Below are 21,952 nucleotides of genomic sequence, written 5' to 3' on the forward strand. Positions count from 1 at the left end.
TAGTATTGATAGTTTGAATTTAATTTGAACTATTTATTGTTGATAAATGGGCAAATGGATTAGAAGAATTCATAAGATTTCGGTTTTTTTGCAGAAAATATCGGCTTGGCGTTGAAACTAGTATTGCTGATGTCCATGAGCGACGGTGACTAATGACAACGTTGAAAATAGGCTGCATGCTTGTCTACCTTCAAAGGGATTAAAAAGGGCGCAAGAACACATAAATAGTGGCTTGTTTTCATTTTTAACGCCTCACACACAATATTTCTGACGTATACATAGCTAGTGAACAAGCGAACGCACGACTTTTTATTGTTTAAACGGCTCCAACATGGAATTTGTGATCTAAAATGAACCCCTGGTCGCCCAAAAACTAAGGTCAACAACGCCGGTTAAAAATTGCCGGCGTTCAAAAATGCCTTTGAAGGGTTTGTTTGCTCCCACACAACTGATTTCCAAGTCATTCAATGCCGTTTTTGCAGGACAGCCGTCAGAACGCAATGATTCCTAAGGAACGTGGACCTCCATGATAGCGTGGAGCTTGACTCAGTCAGTAAGTATCTACAGTCGGCATCATTGCGCCACTTTGAGAAGACGGCACTACATGAAATCCCTCTTATCGTGGCCGCTGGGAATTACATACCTGTGGACCGAATGGTAAACAGTCAACGTCGCCCTAAACACGTCATCAAGGATCCTCCCGATCCATTAACGGTGCTTTTAAGTATCTGAAGCACCGGTCACCGTCCTCGCAGAACCCGTCGCCTGCGACGAAGGGCTCGACGAGTAAATTAACCCATAGACACAGCCCATTGAGATTCTCGCCGAATCTTCTCAGTGCGTCGCGTTTCCGATCCGGTGATAGCTTCTGCGAAGCGCTGCTCTTGCTAGGGCCAGTGTTAGCAACACTCCCGGTTTATGCCCCGTGAGCTCACCTACTAGCTCGGTGAATCTAGAATAACCCGTCGAGGTTACTAGAATAGGTAGGAGAAAAAACTGTATCCTAAACGGCAACATCATAGGATATTAGATAAAAGAGACTCAAAATACCAGGTAAAAAATAATAAATAAATAAAATGCCCTTCTTTGAAGATCTTTCACTGTACTTTCCAGACAAATTCCCTTGAAAATTGTAATAAAATGCATAAAACTGAACAAGAAAATTTCCAAGTCCGGTGACGTTCATGATATTTTTATAGTTTTTATGAAAGCAAAGGGTCTTGGTGAGGGTATTGAATGAGTTTTTCGTCTGACTTTTTATTGGGGTCTGGTACGGTCGTGCCATTGTCTACATTTAAAGTGTCTTGAGGACTTGAAATTGCTCAACTCGTTAGGAAAATACGTCACATAGATGAAACGTTTAAGGAATTTTTAATATTACATATTGTCTGAAGCGTGGTATGAATTTTAGCAGTGGAATTTTTCGCAACAATAGTGTTGTTTTTTTACTATAAACCTGACAAAACATTTTCTTGTGAGAAGTAATCTCAAAATCCTCCTTACTTGTCTATTTTGTAGTAACGCGTTTTGCATTAATTGTTAGTCTTGACTGACTTTTGACTTGAATGACTGCAAAAAAATAATTTTTACTCATTAATCGACATTTGATCAATCAGCATATAAGTACATGACAAACAATGATTTTGTTAATATTGTAATTACTTATTATAATACAATAATAAATGCTTAATAATTTTGTAATGTCAAAAACCACATACAAATAATTTTGTTAGTTACTTGCGCTTTTCAATGGGACCTTCATTCACATACGTTCATCCACAAAATAATACACGGAAAACCGATTTCCCTTTCAGATTGCTTTCTATTGACGATTCCAATCCCGCTGAAATACGGCATGGCAATAAACTAAAACGTTTACACCGTGGTGCACCGGCAGCTGATACCGTTGGGCTTGCACGCGGGGTTGCAACGGCGGCAGTAAATATTTGATTTGGACTCTATCCGTTCATTTTACAGCTCGATGTTTTTCAATAGACACGCTATTCGATTGAAGTGTGTACCTGATATCGGCGAAAGGTTTGGTTAGATTCGTGTTTAATGCTAGTGGTTACTGCTAATGGTGATCATTGGCAATGTAACATGCTTCCAACAGTACCTTGTACAGGCTTTTAAATTTTAGCTTACCATTTTCTATTCTATGTTCAGTTTGAGGTTGCATTTTTTATATTGCTTAGATGGATGGACGAACTCACAGCCCATAGACATCTACAACGTAGATGCGTCACCCACCTTGAGATATAAGTTCTAAGATCTCAGTATAGTTACAACGGCTGCCCCATCCTTCAAACCGAAACGCATTATTGCTTCACGGCACAAGAAGTCCTAACACCAGTAAATTTCCTCGAGCAATGAAGATGGTTGAATTAATAGAGTCGCAAACGGCCTGTCTTATGATTAGTGGTTACCGTTGCTTGTGAATATCAGTGATATAACATGCACAGCCAAAGTATCGGAACAGGATTATATTCAAATGTCGCTTGAAAATGGAGACGTGGTGTTTGAGGAAAAATCCCTCCTTACTGTTTTGCGTTGGGCCGAAGTGGTATTATTTGTTCGTGTGTATACCGAGGCGTTCGTGTGTATAATATTGTAGGCTCAATCGGCGTATTGGGGTTACATTTATTCTCCAAACCGAAACCCGTTATTTCTACGCTGGGGACAAATCGTTAATTTTGAACAATGGGGTTTCTAAGACTTATTCCTAGGGCACAAGAAAATAACTAGGTAGACTAGAGGAAGTTTATTAATACCATAGTAGTATCTGCTCTGTGATATCTAAGAACCTTTGACATCGGGTGGGTCATTAACATCACCTTCAATTAGTTACGTTAATCAACAACATGTTGACCATGAGCGAAAGTATCACTGACTTTCAGATTGGCCATACCGTTTGCATTACGAAGATAAAAAGTCTTTGAAATTTTGGACCAGTAGATACTGTACCATATTCTCTGTTCTCCGATTCATCTCAAAGTTTAGTTTTACGCGGAAACTTCACACGCAAACATGCTCCGTAACGGTTGACGGCTTGTGTTCAATTGATACTAATGGCCGTAATTGACGTGTTAACTTCAGCAGTTTACCAAGCTATAAAATTCAGTAACGCCATGTACACAGTTTCGGTAATACGTTTTATTAATAAACTTACAGTATTATGGAAATTTGTATGGATTATAAAATTTCTTGGGTTGGGTTCGAGATAAAATATTTTATCACACGTGTTTTTTTTCCTGCATTATGGAAGTTGTTCGAAAACATGTATTGGGTTATTATCTAGAAGTAGCTAGGTGATTATTTTGTTTATGAATAATTTCAAACTGTTACAAAGTCGAATCATTTAGGATCTTGGTCCATGTTTTTTTTTTCAACCGGTTACGTATGAATGTTGGTAGAGATCGTTTTTAATTTTTTTTGGATTTTGCATTAGTTTTGTTTTTCTTAATGGTGTTTGGTAAGCAGCGCTATGGCTGTGGCTCTGGCATTGTTGACGTGCACGTGTGACGGTAACCACTCACCATCAGCAATTTTTTTTTTAATTATTGCTTTCATGGTTGGACGAGCTCACAGCCCACCTGGTGTTAAGTGGTTACTGGAGCCCATAGACATCTACAACGTGAATGCGCCACCCACCTTGAGATAAAAGTTCTAAGATCTCAAGTATAGTTACAACGGCTGCCCCACCCTTCAAACGCATTACTGCTTCACTCAGAAATAGGCCGGGTGGTGGTACCACCAGTGCTAGGCGATATACATGTCAAAAGCATACTATACTCTATTGCGTTTGTGAGGTTTGTTGTAAAAGAATTAAAATTAAGACAATTTTCGGAATGCCAAATAGCAATACTGTTCTTGGGAGCAATGGCAGTAGTGGAAATGTGACATAATAAAAAACGGCAGTGTATTCCGTAGCGAGCAGATATCTAAAGATTATACAAGTGGAGTTAAAAATAAAGTAATACATAATTAAGTGAACTATTATTGCAACCTGTGTATTTATTTCCTGGCTTTGGAAGCTAAGCCTACGCGTTTAACAAATGACTTAATGTTACTTGATTAATGTGGTATAGTTAACATAATCTATATATTAATACGTGAAGCAAAAACTTTGTATCCCTTTTTACGAAAATTGCGCGGACGGAGAAGTATGAAATTTTTTACACTTATAGAGAATATAGAGAAGAAGTGCACAATGTTAATATTTTTTTAAAAGAATGCATAAAAGATACATTAAATCAATAAAGAAAACATTACACACACTACATACCATGTATTTGACGCGCACACGCATGCATACTATTTATTGTCAAGCTTGTGTCTTGACGTCTGTTGTCTTATTGAGATTAAATATTGTTTGTCTTTGTTAATATTTTTTGTAGTGTAGTCTTAGCGAAATTTGTGATTATAGAAGTATAAAATACAATTCTAATAGTGTACAAACTTACAATTCCAATTAATTATAGTCGATTTCGACTACTGCGGGACCTCTAGTTATGTAAATTTCATAATGTAACATGTACACAGTTTGGTGTAAATTAACTAATGAAGTCGCGTCGTTGCGCGAGACATTCCAGCAGCGCTGAATATCACATTTTTTTTTAATTGCCTAGATGGTTGGACGAGATCACAGCCCACCTGGTGTTAAGTGGTTACCGGAGCCCACAGACATCTACAACGTAAATGGGCCACCTACCTCAAGATATAAGTTCTAAGGTCTCAGTATAGTTACAACGGCTACCCCACCCTACGAACCGAAACGCATTACTGCTTCACGGCAGAAATAATCGTATCTTTTATAACATTATTTACCATGATTTGGTTGATGATGTGTTTGATTGTAGTGGAGTGTATTTATTCTGTTTGACTGATGTGAGAGCGTTCTTAGCAGCGGGGGGCGATTACTGTTTATCTTTAAGTGACATGATCACTTTTACTATCGAAATATAACTTCGATATGATATTACAACGTGGTGTTGGAATTCATTGCTACAATAAGCCTTGAACTTCAGGTGGGCTGCGAATTCTTCTGCATATCTATACTAATTAAGAGAACGCCATCAATTTTGTAGGAATAAGAACAGATTACTTCTTGGTGGAAATGGGCAGGATAGCGGTTTGTGCTCAATATTAGTATATATTATAAAGCTGAAGTTTGTTTGTTTGAACGCGCTAATTTCAGGAGCTACTGGTCCGATTTGAAGAACTCTTTCAGTGTAAGATAGCTCATTTATCGAGGAAGGCTATAGGATATATAACATCACGCTAAGACTAATGCAAGCGGAGCACTAATAAATAATGTTTCAAATTTTTTATTTTATTTTGCGAGCTTCCGCTGCATGCACGTTTAAAGTTTCGCTAAAATAATGTATGAGAGAATTGTTCCCCTTTAAAAGATCTAAAAAAAAGTCCGCGACAGCATATGTCTATATGTTAAGGTTGGCTCTCTATAACGTTTTTTATGCTAACCAAATTTGTTCTAAAATAAAGCATTATTTGTGAAGGTGTTTTTATAAAGATGATATTCTACGTAAACGAAGAGGCGGGTAAAATTTTGCGTTATGCCAAACTAACTATTCCACGCGGACGAAGTCGCGGGCAAAAGCTAGTTCACAATACGGCCTACCACCAATAATAACTAAAATTTTCCATTTTCGGCATTGATCTTTTATTACCCAACGTTATTCCACACCGGAGGGAAACTAATGACTCAGGTTATTGTTTTACAAAATACTAAAACAATCCAGACACGTATAAAGCTTCCTTGACGTACAAATATATTATGTAAGTTTCACGAACAAGTAAAAATATAAGCGACTGGCGTAGTTTCGTAGGGCGTACAAAAAAATGGCAAGCATATTTCCTCGTTGCAAGCTCGGGTACAGTCGCCGACAAACTCGTTACGCTGAATAATTACTATAATGCGCCACATTCTTAACCCCTTTCTACACGAAGCGAGAGCCGCAAAGCATTATTTCTTGTCATAATAAAAATCTACGGTCGCTTGTCAGGTAACCTGTATTGCCACTTCAAATGAGTGTGTAACCTCAAGATTTTTGCCGTGAAATTTGCCGAGATTAACTTCATTCATTGCCGCTATCTTTCATTTCAGCATAGTGTTGTGCTGTTCGCTTTTTTGTATATGCAAATATGAGCATTTATCTTCGAAAAGAACCGAGAAGGTTCTCGATACTGGTATTTATCGTTTTTCCATTTAAATTTAATCAAGATTCGATCAGTATTTACAGTATTATCCTTATGCATTTTTAATTAACTTCGACTCTAATAACGATATGACTTAATATATTTTGTGCAAAATCGTCTTCTTTTTATCAAGTCTTGTATTATTGTGTAACTGATTAATAGATTTTAGCTTCATAATTATGAATATCTTTAAATTAATTGCTTAGTCATTTTGTTCGACAGCTATGCTTTCTAATTCATTAGCCCTATTAAATAAACTATTTTTTTTTAAAGTGCACCTCTATTACCTAATAATTCACAGCCTTAGATTTATTGCTTTTTTTATGTTACATATTAAAGAAAAAGCGTTATTTAATTTTGAGCGCCATTGGGGCGACTTCGCCTTGTTTATCATAAGCTTACCTGCAGCCATTTAACTCTTGTGATGCTGTCCTCGGTCACAGTTAGAGCCCGCCTCTCGCCCAGCTTATACGATTCATCATAATACATGTATTCAGTGAAGGTTAATCCACTAGTCGTGTATTGTTGAGTGAAATATATCGAAATAGTTCCGTTCGCGATGTCGTGCTCGATAATCCAACGGCACTTTATCGGCACGGGAAACGGGTTGGGGAAATTGGGTGTCTGTATCACGCCCGTGGGTCCTCGGAGCCGGCCCCCGCAAATCTGTGGTCCCTGATGTTCCCTGGGCGAGTCTTGAGCGTAGATGTCGGCGGCGATGGCTATCAGCGTCACGAGGAGGCGCCGCATTGTCAACCTGCAAAAAATAAGGAGTTATGAAAAAATTTTTGGTGAATCGTTGAGAAATAAATTAGTTGCATACTGTAAGTAATTATAAATTAGTAATGATGAGTATACAATTTGCGTCAGAATTGCCACTACTGTCTTATTTTTTTGTACCGAAAATCATTGTTCTGTTTACGTTTCAAAGACATAATATCCATAATTTTAACATTTAACTTCAAGCGTCTATGGTAATATCGATCAAATTGTATCGATGAGCCACGGTTACAAGTGAATACAGGCTTAGTGTAGCTTGATTATTAGAATGACATTTGAATATTTTTTTATTGCCCTTGTAGGCAGACGAGCATACGGCCCACCTGATGGTGAGTGGTTACCGTCGCCCATGGACTTCAGCAATGCCAGGGGCAGAGCCAAGCCGCTGCCTACTGAAAGTGTAATTAACTTTTATTATTATTGTGACTATTTAAATATGACGCTCAAAAATGCATGTATTATTCTTTATAAAAAAATAAACACTTAAAATCGTTCGTTTAAAAAAGTAATAGTCCTACAATATCGGGGAGCCATTTTTTATCGTGCGTTAAATTGAATAGCGAGAGGGCTCAATGAAAACGTATCTATTTCATGAGTCCAAAGTTATTTGAACAGTTCGGAGGAAAAATGAAGTCATTTATTGGATGTCCCGGCCATTACTGGTGTCCACCGGGCGACTAATGCTAGCTCGTTTGTCATTGATAAACTGGATAAAAGTACGTAAGTGTTTTGTTTGTGAGCATACTGTTTTCGCTCTTGAATGAGACTTTTTATTGTTTTTTTGTTTTACGATTCTATTTGATCAAGCCGTTTCTAATGTAATATTTTAATGTGTCGGTTTCACGTTATCTGTACGGTTATTGGTACGAAAAATATTTACACGGCGCGTAATTTTAAGACAGTTAAAATTATGTCTGGTGGTAGGATCTCTTGTGAGTCCGCACGGGTACCTTAGAACTTATATCTCAAGGTGGGTGGCGCATTTACGTTGTAGATGTCTATGGGCTCCAGTAACCACTTAACATCAGGCGGGCTGTGAGCTCGTCCACCCATCCAAGAAAAAGAAAAAAAAAACCCTGCCTATTTCTGCCGTGAAGCGGTAATACGTTTCGGCTTGAAGGGTGGGGCAGCCGTTGTAACTATACTGAGACCTTAGAACTTATATCTCAAGGTGGGTGGCGCATTTACGTTGTAGATGTCTATGGGCTTGAGTAACCACTTAACACCAGGTGGGCTGCGAGCTCGTCTACCTATCTAAGCAATAAATAAAAAATTAATACAACTAACACATAGATTTAATTGCATAAGATGAGTGACGTTATTTGCGTTGTAAATTTTATATATACATATTTTTGAGTATAGTGTTTATTTTTGCTTAGGAGGGTGAACGAACTATCAGCCCACCTGGCGTTAAGTAATCATCTGATGTACACGATTTGTGTCATTAGTTGTTTATGGGATAACAATATAAATTGACTTGAATTAACTCACTAATTTGAACTTCTATGAGCACCGTTAATGATTTAATACCAAGTGAGCGGTGAACTCGTTCACCAGTCTGTGCAATATAAAAACACATAAAAACTCCAAACTGCTAGTCTTTTGTACAACAAACTCAATCAACTTTAATGATTGTATTACTATACAAATGGAGACCGTTTGTTATTTATAATACAATACAAAGAGTCCATTTTTATTGTTCAGTCTTTGCACTAGCTCAACTCATGCGAATTTTCATTTCACATTATTAAGCACTAGATGATGACCGAGCTTTGATCGTTTTTTTTTTTGATAACGCCATCTTGTTGTGTCTTTAAAGCGGTTAGTTGCCTTCAATTAAGAAAAATAATATTATTATTCGCCAATAGATGTCGGGAAGAGTTGAATATTGAAAACACGGATAAAACAACATTTTCTGAAAATAAATCGTAGCTAGATCGATTTATCGCCCCCGAAATCCCCTGTATACTAAATGTTATGAAAATTGTTGGAGCCGTTTCCGAGATTCAGATTATATATAATAATATATTATTATACAAGAATTGCTCGTTTAAAGGTATAAGATTCAACAAGTCCTGCCATGTATTTACTGATATTTACTTGTCCTGACTGTTTGATTGATAGTTTTGTGTTGTTTATCATTCACTAAGCAAGGACTTCGTGAAATTTCACCCCTAACGGCTTCAAGTAAGAGGTAATAGGTTGGATCCAGCTCCGTCATTTTCCAAACTATAAAGCACATCTTATCGTCCTTAATTACACAAATGTATAACTCAACGCTCAAACTAATTACTATCTCGATTTGTTAATCAAAGGCCTTCTATTACCATTGAGGTCATGTCAACTATTAGCGCCGGCTTGATTGTACTAGAACTATCTATACTTAATATTATTATAATTATAAAGAGGAAAGATTTGTTTGTTTGTTTGTATTGAATAGGCTCCGAAACTAGGGAACCTATTTGAAAAATTATTTCACTGTTTGGAAGCTACACTATTCCCGAGTGACATAGGCTATATTTTTTTTTAAAATTAGGGATCCTTACTGAAACCCCAATAATGAACCTAAAAATTCTTTACATCGCGTACTATCGCATACTACGACTTTGTAGAACACATTATTATTTACAAAAAGTGTCTCAACAGCATGTGTCTAACTATTATAGTTAAGCCGTAATAAGTGTTCTTTTATTTAAAAAAATAAAACAACGTCAAATATCGTTGAAATTTTTATTAAAGACCCAAGCGGAGCCGGAGCGGGCCGCTTGTAGCTAAATAAAATAACAGTATGGAGACATGTGATGACGTACCCACTTAAATAATAGTAGGAAAACATAATTGAATTACATTTTAATTAAACCATCCATATTAATATTAGAAATGAACTGATCGTCATGATATTTTGCATACACGACATCAGTTGTACAAAACTTTTTATTACGTATCTTCAATGTCTAAAAAGCCCTATCTCCGAGAGTTCAAATGTTGTTGAACTTCTAAATGCAAGCTATCTTAAATATTATCATTGTCTGGCTTTAAATTTTTCAGATTTTGTCCATTCTATGTTATTAAATGCTATAATATTTATATTGTGTTATCGTTTCATTATTTCTTTGTGGTCCTCATAAAATTGGAATTCTTCATATTCGTTTTCAAGGCTCCGGTTACAATTACAAACGTTTTAATAATTTCCGAGATGAATTTTTGGGAGATATTTATTTTTGCGTTATGAAATTCAGGATACGCATTGTTATTTATTAATTAGAGCGCTCAATGTTTCGGTATTATACACTTTTTTAATGTTTAAATGTTTTTATTGTTTTATGAAATCGTGGTGGAAGGAATTACTCTAAAAACAAACAAGGTAGTATAATATAGTATAGTGCTAGTTATTCGTGGTACAATAGCTTTGTGAAAAATCTTTGGAGTACTCTTCATACAGGTTTATATTTGAATAGTGAACTGATTAGATATACCTAGTTAGGTCATAAATTCTGTCACATGTTTAATGTAAAATAATTGAAACAAGTTTATTCATTATGTAACCATTCATATACCAAAATGAACTTAACAAAACATAGATTCTTATGACACTAAAGTTTATTCAAAATGACCTCCGTGATTTTAAATACAGGCCTTCAATCTGCGCGGCCAGTCGTCTATCGCAGCACGAACGAGGTCCATGTCAATATCGGCGGCTGCCTTAATCAAGGATGTCTTGAGTGACTCCAAATTGGGATGAGGCTTTGAGCACGCCTTTTCCTCCAAGTGTTGCCATATCTTGTAATCTAACGGATTCAAATCTGGACTGGAGGAGGGCCAGTCTTCGTGCCGGATGAAGTCGATTTCACGCGCCGCCAGCCAGTCTTGTGTGCTCTTCGCTCTATGAGCTGGCGCCGAATCTTGTTGGAATACCCAGTGCCTGTTATTGAACATGGTATGAGAAACAGGTTCCACAAGGTTCGTCAGGACTGTATTTTGATACACAACTGCATTCGTTTTTACACCTTTCTCACAAAAATGTAACTCTGTTAAGCCCCAATAAGAAACTCCCAACCATACCATGAGCGAGGATGGAAAATGTCCTCGTTGGACATGCGGAATACGGTTGCTCGCTTCTTCACTACTGTGTGCGTACACCTTATCATTTTGTTTGTTGTAGCTCTCTTCTACGGTAAAAAATTTTTCATCCGAAAAAAGAATTTCCCGATATTTTTTTCCCGCGTACCGCTTCAACAAAGCGCGGCATCTCTTCAGTCTCAGGTCCATTAGACGAGCATTCAAACGATGTCCTGTTTTTCTTCGATATGCCCGAAGCCCTAAGTCTTCATTTAACACCTTTTTCACCGTGGTTCTGCTTAACCCCATTTGAAGGGCCAACAGTTTCTGCTTACGTTTGGGATTTCTTTGAATTCGTGCCTTCACAGCTTTTATCACTGCTGGAGTCCTAACAGACCGAGGGCGACCACTTCTTGACCTGTCATCTACACTAGAGTTGTATCGTTTGATGGTACGATAAACGAATCTTTTGGTTATATTCAAATTTTTCAATATTTAAAAATTTGAATTGGCGCGTAACCGCAACGATGCAATGCAATAACTGCAACACGGTCTTCTTTAAGCGTCCACTCCATATTAAAAATGAGTAAAATTCTAAAAGTATACATTTTTATTTTCATGAACAATTCGAAATTCGAATTCAATAAACTTTTTTGTGGCCAGCATTCTAAAAGAAAAGTTTTTACTGTGTGACAATACTTATGACCTGACTAGTTACTTATCACAATGTATAATTGTATCCCAAGGTGATTGGCGGCATAAGCGTCGTGATGTCCATGGACATGTGAGCATGTTCTAACAAAAAAATTTTTTCAATGGATCTTCGGGTAGTCCGTTTTGATCATTTTGTAAGTTCAAAGACTTTTCGAAAGATAGCTAAGAGAGACTAGACGTAAATCGGATTTAGATGATAAATACGCTTGTGTTATATTAGTTCGCCAATAAATTCTCTTCAATTACTAAACTTACGACAGCGGTGGCCTGATGAGAAAATTGAGTGCCTCATTTGGAGGTCGAATTTGTTATTTCAAGTATACGAGATCATAAAAATAGTCAATTTTATGTACCGTTAATAAATCAAATGTTTTAAGCTATTATTGCGTACTACTTTTTTTTTTCAAATACTAATGCGCAACCTATCTTAATTTGATAGTATTATGATAGAAACCTTCGGTATAGTAGTAAGAACAACTGTACCGTACCAAGTTTCATCACAATTGTATGACTGACATTTTTTCTTGTACTGTTGACAAAAAACCAATTCAGATTTTTATATATTACTAGAGGATGAATTGTGTTTTTTAGAAATTATATTTAAATACGAATTACATATTGATATTATTTGTTATTTTCATTCAATAACAAAAAAAAAGTTTATGTTTAAGTTGATTATCGATAAATTTGATTATTGAAAACACGAATAAAACAACATTTTCTGAAAATAAATCGTGGCTAAATCGATTTATCGCCCCCGAAATCCCCTGTATACTACATTTTATGAAAATCATTGGGGCTGTTTCCGAGATTTAGATAATATATATGTTTATATACAAGAATTGCTCGTTTATAGATATAAGATAAGATAAAAAAAAAATACCGTAAGATTAAAACTAATCGGAATTTTGAGTGTCTTTAACGTGGAAGTCATAGTTAGCGTACGATTTGCCCGAAATATGCGTATTTAATGAATTTCAGGCTAGTCACGTCGAAGCGATTTCCTAGTATTCTGTTATAAAAATGCACTGCATACAGTGAGCTCGCATCTCTGATATATCGCTGCGTCGCGTCGTTCGCGATTTCGCAGCGAGTTTGGCAAATGAAATACTCTCTACCGCACCGTCTTGTTGGAGAGTTCGCTTCAAATCGAATAATTTTAGTGCTTTATTTGTTACTCGCATGTGACCTGCACCATGAAATATTCGGTTTTACTACTTATTTCGGTGGAATTAAATTTTCTAAGAGACTCGATGTGATTGAAGTATTGATAAGTTTTATCGCCGACATATTTTGACCGTCTCTATGTTGGGCTATGCAGGAAAAACATGAACCGTATTTATTCTTTATTCTTTATTGTACACACAGTTAATATTACAGTAATTGCGTAAGATATAAAAAATGGCGAGCTTAACTCAACAATTGAGTTTTCTACCAGCTAACCGTTCTTAACGAAGGAAAGGTTTACATGAGTGGGTAGAAGAATACAATCTAATCAATTTACAATTTACAATCTAGACAAGAACAATAATAAAAATAAAAACATAAAACACTAATACATAATATATTAGACTACATATATATTTATCAAAATTTTTATCAAAATTTCTTCAAATTAAATAGTAGGCATGTAGAGCGTGTAATCTTTTTTGAAGTTTGAATGAAAAAGCTAGTCACAAATTATGAATGATACATAAATGTTTATTTATTCTTTATTCTTTATTGTACACACAGTTAATATTACAGTAATTGCGTAAGATATAAAAAATGGCGAGCTTAACTCAACAATTGAGTTTTCTACCAGCTAACCGTTCTTAACGAAGGAAAGGTTTACATGAGTGGGTAGAAGAATACAATCTAATCAATTTACAATTTACAATCTAGACAAGAACAATAATAAAAATAAAAACATAAAACACTAATACATAATATATTAGACTACATATATATTTATCAAAATTTTTATCAAAATTTCTTCAAATTAAATAGTAGGCATGTAGAGCGTGTAATCTTTTTTGAAGTTTGAATGAAAAAGCTAGTCACAAATTATGAATGATACATAAATGTTTATTTATTCTTTATTCTTTATTGTACACACAGTTAATATTACAGTAATTGCGTAAGATATAAAAAATGGCGAGCTTAACTCAACAATTGAGTTTTCTACCAGCTAACCGTTCTTAACGAAGGAAAGGTTTACATGAGTGGGTAGAAGAATACAATCTAATCAATTTACAATTTACAATCTAGACAAGAACAATAATAAAAATAAAAACATAAAACACTAATACATAATATATTAGACTACATATATATTTATCAAAAATTTTATCAAAATTTCTTCAAATTAAATAGTAGGCATGTAGAGCGTGTAATCTTTTTTGAAGTTTGAATGAAAAAGCTAGTCACAAATTATGAATGATACATAAATGTTCCAATTTAAAGGCTCCGACTAGGATTTTATTCTGTGATTTGGATATTAAAACAATGATATGAAAAACAAGTATCATCGAACGAAAAGGACACAATTTTATCTAATTAGAATCTTAATAATTTAAAATTTTTACTGGCATCTTTTGAGCTCATGCAGGTAGGTACCAAAAGCTTTAATAATAAAATAATAATATAATAAATTTACTAGTAAAAATCGATAGGGCGTTTCAGCTTGAAGGGTGGGGTAGCCGTTGTAAAAATGAAACTCAAAGCGGTATTTACCTTGTGGATGTCTATGGGATCCAGTAACCACTTAACACCAGGTGGGCTGTGAGCTCGTCCACCCATCTAAGCGATAAAAAAAATATATTAAAAAATTCCTACCTTTTTTTACTGGCTTTACCTATGTAGATGTTTCGATTTGACAGCTATGACGTCACAATATGGCGCAGGTCCATGCACGTTCTTATTCGAAACTATTATAATTAACGTAAGGTTCTTGGGTTTTCGCAAAAATTGTAATCGTATACTTTTAATTATTTAAAACTACTCTTACGGTTTAATATTGCATTTTTTCCTTTCATGATATTATTTCCGACACGCTTTGGATACTGCAAAAGTAATTTTTTACATTTTGTACACACAGCTGTTAGAAGAAACACGACAATAAGGATACAGAGTACAATGACACTACTTTTACTAATACTTAAAATGACTTCCGTAAAATTGCTTACGTAATTTTTAGTATTGGTATTATAATTTAGTGTAGTAGGCTCACTCGCCGTTCTGTTGTGTGAGCACTCCATAACTCACACCTTCTCATTGTCTAGTTAATGACACTTGACAAGTACAGTGAGCACGCACGCAGTTTCGTAGAAACTCCGACATGAGAACCCTCTCATCGTAGCCGCTGGTAACTACATACCCGACCCAGTAGACCGAATGGTAAACCGTCGACGTCGCCCAAAGCACGTCATTACGGATCCTCCTGATCCATTAACGATGCTTTTAGGCACCACAAGCACCGGTCACCGTCCTCGTCGAAGCCGTCGCTTGTGACGAAGGGCTCAACGAGCGAAGTAGCCCATAGACACAGCCCACTGAGTTTCTCGCCGGATCTTCTCAGTCGATCGCGTTTCCGATCCGGTGGTAGATTCTGCGAAGCACTGCTCTTGCTAGGGTCAGTGTTAGCAACTCTCCGGTTGAGCCCCGCGAGCTCACCTACAAACGTTAGGGCGAAGCTGAAATAGCCTCTCAAGGCTATCAGCATAGTAAGGGGAAAAAAAGAAAGAAGTAGAAACTAAATATACACTTGACACGAGTAGTGGACAGGAATTTCTTCACGAAACACTTCGAATTTTGTACCAGCCGAATGCATTTATAAATACACAAACTAAATAAGAATATATTCGACAGCCAACTGCGATGCAACTTGAGAGATTTGGTCCGCAAATAGCTGTGTGTTTACTTTGTAACTGTTTACTGATTATCTTGCCAAACAGTTGAGACAAAAATCAAAAAACAAAATCCAAATCATTTATTTTCCTCTGCTTCTCCCTGTATGATGTGTGCTTCAAAAGACGCTTAAAATGTTTTTGTTGTTAGACAACATTTCTTGATCCATGGTTGTCGATGTACATCGATAGCATCAATTTATTGTTCCCTACTCTTATTTCTAAACATCTGTATTTGTGTAAAATTAAAAAACCTAAGGTACTTATAGTATTCATTATCCACGAACTTCTTCTGCCTTGTACAATAACAATAACAAAAAAAAAGAAAACTGTAAAATCAATCCATTCCGAACTGGACGAAAATAATAAATGTATTCAATTTACAAAGTCTCCCTTTGAACTCAATATCTTTCCAGTAATAAATTGTTGTTTGTGACTAACAATAATGATATTTCGAACTGATCAACTGCGAGTAACGAGTGAAAAGGCTCGGAAACTTTACTCTTTCATGAGCTGCTGACCTCAAATGACCTTATCATTCATGGAGGAAAACTTTTATCGTTTGGACTTTTTTTTTTGGGCAATACCGCATTTTATTTGTTTAGTTGTCATGGATTTCTTCTATTGACATACCAAACTGACTGTGATCTATTAGATAATAGTTACACTAGTCGAAGCGCGTTGCTTGTTTGTACAATGTTCACTGATATTCCTGATAGATCGCATTTTTGCAAATTGTTAAAGTTCCCTGACCACAAAACCTGTTCTGCACCTATTCTTTACATCTACACACATGGCTAGATTAAGGAATCCTTTACTGTCTTGCTTTCTTTCTTTATTGATTAGATGAGTGGACGAGCTCACGGTCTACTTGGTATTAAATACTTACCGGAGTCCAAGCATCAACAGCTTAAATATCGCCGCTTAACTTAAGACATGAGTTCTATGTCATTGTTCTGTCATTGTGTGAGTTCTACACTACACTTCACATGAGTTCAATGTCATATGTTCTATGTCATATATAACAGGCTGCCCCACCCTTCAAACCGAAACGCATTACTACTTCACGGCCGAAATAGACAGAGTGGTGGTACCTACCCGTGCGGACTCACGAGACGTCCTACAACCAGTAAAAGCGATTCGCAGCTGCCGATCAAAATTTGTTTCCAAAAGTATATAGTGTTGTAAAAAAGTAAAACAAGAAAAAAATCTTTGTTGATGTTTTATCTTAATTTGATCTTGCTGAGAAAGGTTTCATTTGAAATAGGCAGTACTTTTGTAAGACTGTAATGTATAATGTTTCGTAAAGAATAATATTGTGTACATGTTTATAAATCATATAATGTCAATAATAGAGTATTAGACAGCAGTGCCAAATATTTTACCAGATTGAATAGAATCTTAGTTCACAGTATAGAAAATAGCGTAGAGAAATGGTTACATGAAAACAAGGTCGTGAATTATGTCTCTGTTGAAATCAAAAATATCTAAACATCGTTAGCGCTTAAACTACAACTACATTATCCTTTTAATCCGAAGATGAAACCTGAAACCAAACATAGTTTTTTAAATCATAATTTAGATATATGATGTATTTACCAATTAAAATGTTTCTTTTTTTTGTAACTTGGAAATTAATGACTCTCAAATATTTTGTCGATAATATGTTAAAAATTAAAAGATAGAAGATAACGTAATGTATAAGCTTAGCCGCTCTCTTTCTGGCTGAGCTCTTAAGCTTGCGTACCCTAACTAAAGAAGCGGTAAAGACCTTTGGGTCAAAGCTCTAAGTCGTTTAGTCTCGAACTCGAAAACATTAACCTATTCGATGTGTCGGAGCAGTAAATATTAATTATAACCACTTTTTCGACCACAGGAAAATCGTTGGTCATACTAAAGGCTATGATTTAAATTTTCTAAATTAATAATAATGCGGGATGCTAAGACGTGAAGCTTAGGCTGTCTGGTACTTTGCACAGAGAGTGAGTCTGGCTGTCGAGGTAACGCAGCCAGTATCTTGGTAACTGCGCCTCCTTGAATCGCATTGGAAGATTTGTTCTACTGTATGAATTGATTTGTGTTAAATTATTTTGCTTTTTTTCTTTTTTCCTACCTATGCTGATAGCCTTGAGAGGCTATTTCAGCTTCGCCCTAACATGTATAGGTGAACTCACGGGACTCAAACCAGAGTGTTGCTAACGCTGACCCTAGCAAGAGCAGTACTTCGCAGAATCTACCACCGGATCGGAAACGCGATCGACTGAGAAGATCCGGCGAGAAACTCAGTGGGCTGTGTCTATGGGCTACTACGTTGAGGCCTTCGTCGCAAGCGACGGGTTCGACGAGGACGGTGACCGGTGCTTGTGGTGCCTAAAGGCATCGTTAATGGATCAGGAGGATCCGTAATGACGTGCTTTGGGCGACGTCGACGGTTTACCATTCGATTTTGATTTGTTTTATTGTATAAGTTCCTTAATATAAGTTTTCAAATATATATTTTAAATACATAATAATAATAATGATAATAAACTTTAAAATGTACATAAATTAGTGCATTAAAATATATTTTGTAGTATGTTAGAATTCCGGTGACCATTGACGCACGCTACGCCTTTCCGAACGCGCTGATTATTCAAGAGCAAGCTAAGAACGGCCGTATGGATATCTTACATTTTTAAAAAAGCTTAAAGTTTTATTTCCCGGCTACTGATTAGAAATAAACATTTTTTTTTATTGCCCTTGTAGGCAGACGAGCATACGGCCCACCTGATGGTGAGTGGTTACCGTCGCCCATGGACTCCAGCAATGTCAGGGGCAGAGTCAAGCCGCTGCCTACCGTTGAGTACTATCCACAAGCCTCGTTTGAAGAAGGACAAGTCATAGCGCTCGGGAAACACCGTGGAGGGGAGCATGGTACGTAGCAAAAAAGATCTCTGGAAACGCACTGTGGATGACCGCAGTGGCTCCAGGTAGTATGGATGAACTACATGTAACTTGGAGTTTTTTTAAATTTCACCTTATCAGGGATTAAAGTTTATTAATTGGAAAGATAGTCATTTTATAAAGAAGTAAAATTCAATAGTAAAATCCCTAAAAAAATTTACACACGCGTTTTCTCCAAATATTACTTTTATATCAATATTAAAACAAAACGATACCAGTTTTAATTATACCAAGCGTCAATTATAGTATTTTTATTGTTTTAATAACCAACCGCCCGATCAGTTGCGGCGCTACATCCATTTCAGACAACAATTAAATTCTCATTCACTACAGTACCGGAGTAATGAACACCGACCCGATGCGGTGGCGTTACGGCATAATATTTTATCATCATTGAAGCGAAAACCTCCGAGATGGATCCGAGTGCTTTGCGTTTTACGCCCAAAGTTTTAGCGCTGCGGTCATTTGTTTCGGCAAGTCGCCAATGAACTTAAGACGTGGTCTTCTTGCAGCGACTTCTGTGACCTTTGGCGCGTTATCTTAACGCTTCATGTAATTGAGACTTTATTCTTGCTTTACACATTTTTATTTTTACTGGTGGTAGGACCTCTTGTGAGTCCACGCGGGTGGATACCACCACCCTGCTTATTTCTGCCGTAAAGCAGTAATGCGTTCCGGTTTGAAGAGTGGGGCAGCCGTTGTAACTATACTTGAGACCTTAGAACTTATATCTCAAGGTGGGTGGAGCATTTGCGTGATATCTATGAGCTCCAGTTACCACTTAACACCAGGTGGGCTGTGAGCTCGTCCACCCATCTAAACAATAAAAAAAAAAACAATTAGTTTATGTTATTTTAATTTAAAAAGTGAGGTTGCTATTAATGTGTATGTGTATTTTCCGTTTGTCGACTTAATGAGTGATAGTGAGAATGCTTTAAATCTAGATTATCCGAAGTAGTTGGTTTGCCAGATGCTTTTAAGGAGTTTGCGATTACATTTATGTCTTAGCGCCTAGTTGCCGTTTACTTGACGGTGAGTAGGAATATTCACTAAAATTGATGAAACTTATACGCAATATTATTCTATCACACATGTTCGGTTATTAAAACATTTGTAAAGATTCCCGATAGAATCTATAGTGGAACATAAATGAAAGTAATATAATGTTAAAGCACTTAATAATTTTTGCTTTTGAAAAAGGGAATCTCGTAATGCATTCATTATTTTAAAGCGAAATAAGTTTTTTTTATTATTTTTTTTATATTGTTTATATGGATGGACGAGCTCACAGCCCACCTGATGTTTTTTTTTTTTTTTTTTTTTTTTTTTTTATTGCTTAGATGGATGGACGAGCTCACAGCCCACCTGGTGTTAAGTGGTTACTGGAGCCCATAGACATCTACAACGTAAATGCGCCACCCACCTCGAGATATAAGTTCTAAGATCTCAGTATAGTTACAACGACTACCCCACCCTTCGAACCGAAACGCATTACTGCTTCACGGCGGAAATAGGCGGGGTGGTGGTACCTACCCGTGCGGACTCCCAAGAGGTCCTACCACCAGTGATTACGCAAATTATAATTTTGCGGGTTTGATTTTTTATTACACGATGTTATTCCTTCACCGTGGAAGTCAATCGTGAACATTTGTTGAGTACGTATTTCATTAGAAAAATTGGTACCCGCCTGCGGGATTCGAACACCGGTGCATCGCTACATACGAATGCATCGGACGTCTTATCCTTTAGGCCACAACGACTTCTATAAGTTAGTGTTAGTTAAGTGGTTACTGGAGCCCATAGACATCTACAACGTAAATGCGCCACCCACCTCGAGATATAAGTTCTAAGGTCTCAGTATAGTTACGACGGCTACCCCACCCTTCGAACCGAAACGCATTACTGCTTCACGGCGGAAATAGGCGTGGTGGTGGTACCTACCCGTGGGGACTCCCAAGAGGTCCTACCACCAGTGATTACGTAAATTATAATTTTGCGGGTTTGATTTTTATTACACGATGTTATTCCTTCACCGTGGAAGTCAATCGTGAACATTTGTTGAGTACGTATTTCATTAGAAAAATTGGTACCCGCCTGCGGGATTCGAACACCAGTGCATCGCTTCATACGAATGCACCGGACGTCTTATCCTTTAGGCCACAACGACTACTAATATAATAAAAAAGAAAAGAATAGCCAAAAATAATAATAACAAATACGTATTAGGGATTTAATACATAAATACGTCAATGCTTTCAGTTTTACTGATTAATCTTTATAAAGGATAGCTAGTCGAGGAGTAGTGCAATGTTTGCCAAAATTGATTTTTCCAAAGCAAGGGACAAAAAGAAGAACCAACGTGGTCTGAAAAGCATTGACAAAGATAGATATCGGGAACTGGTTAAGAGTAAATACATAATATAATCATTCACGACTCAGTGTGAAAAATAATAAATAAATAAAAAAAATATAACATATAGCGCCAGCGAATCAAGCTGCTTTCAGACTGCGCTATACTATAGTGCCATATAGTATAGCAGCCTATACTTAACTAATAATATATAGTACAGTACAGTGTAAACGTGTCCATAACAATATATGGTGCGCGATATTGTTGTGCTATGAGCTATATCATCATCATTATTTCCTATTACCCTCTGCTGGGGTGTAGGGCTCTAATCAAATCCCTCCATTTACACCGGTCTTGGGCAGTCTGTTCTAGCTCCTCCCACGTCATGCCCGAGACTCCCAGCTCCTGCTCCATCGAGAGACCACAAGTTGTTCTGGGGTTGTTATTCTCAGTTGTTCTCTTCCTTTTGCCAGACACTTTCCAGGTCAGTGCTCTCTTTGATAGGTGGGTATCGGGCTTTCACAATATGTGATCAATCCAATGCCACTTCCGCGTGAGCTATGAGCTATATACTATATGCTATTATATTATAGCGTAGTCTGAAAGCGGCTTCAATGTTTTCATTTTGTAATGTTCAATACGGTGAGTTAACTATTTTACGTAGTTAATTTACACCGATATGACATATGAAAAAGTATTGTTTCGCTTTGAAGGGTAGAGAATCCGTTGTACTGGAAAACTGAGATTAAGAACTCATATGGTATCACTCAACTCACTCAAGGTATGGTAATAAGTAACTGCTGTGTACAAGGCGAAATCATTTATAAAAAATGAAGATTAGGTTAAGTGACCAAAAAGTTTTTGTTAACAAAAAACGTGAATTGATTCCTAATTGCAAATTCAGATAGACAATTTACACGAATGTATCGCTGTCTTGAAACCAATTCCTAAAAATTTCTTAGCAAATAGCCAACTGAATTTGTTTGGATCTCGACTAATT

At 36.6% G+C, this 21,952-nt stretch overlaps 1 protein-coding gene across 3 annotated transcripts in view; it reads right to left on the reverse strand.

Moving 5' to 3' along the window:
• The window catches only part of LOC101741141 (uncharacterized), a 428,733-nt gene that overhangs the window by 184,359 nt on the left and 222,422 nt on the right, over positions 1-21,952 (reverse strand). For all 3 annotated transcript variants that reach the window (XM_021353562.3, XM_021353563.3, XM_062676060.1), the window contains exon 2: positions 6,622-6,976. In XM_021353562.3, the coding sequence (XP_021209237.2) occupies positions 6,622-6,976 (355 nt within the window). The remainder of the gene's footprint in view (positions 1-6,621; positions 6,977-21,952) is intronic.

The sequence above is a fragment of the Bombyx mori genome, chromosome 25 (assembly GCF_030269925.1).
Source record: "Bombyx mori chromosome 25, ASM3026992v2".
Lineage (NCBI taxonomy): Eukaryota > Metazoa > Arthropoda > Insecta > Lepidoptera > Bombycidae > Bombyx > Bombyx mori.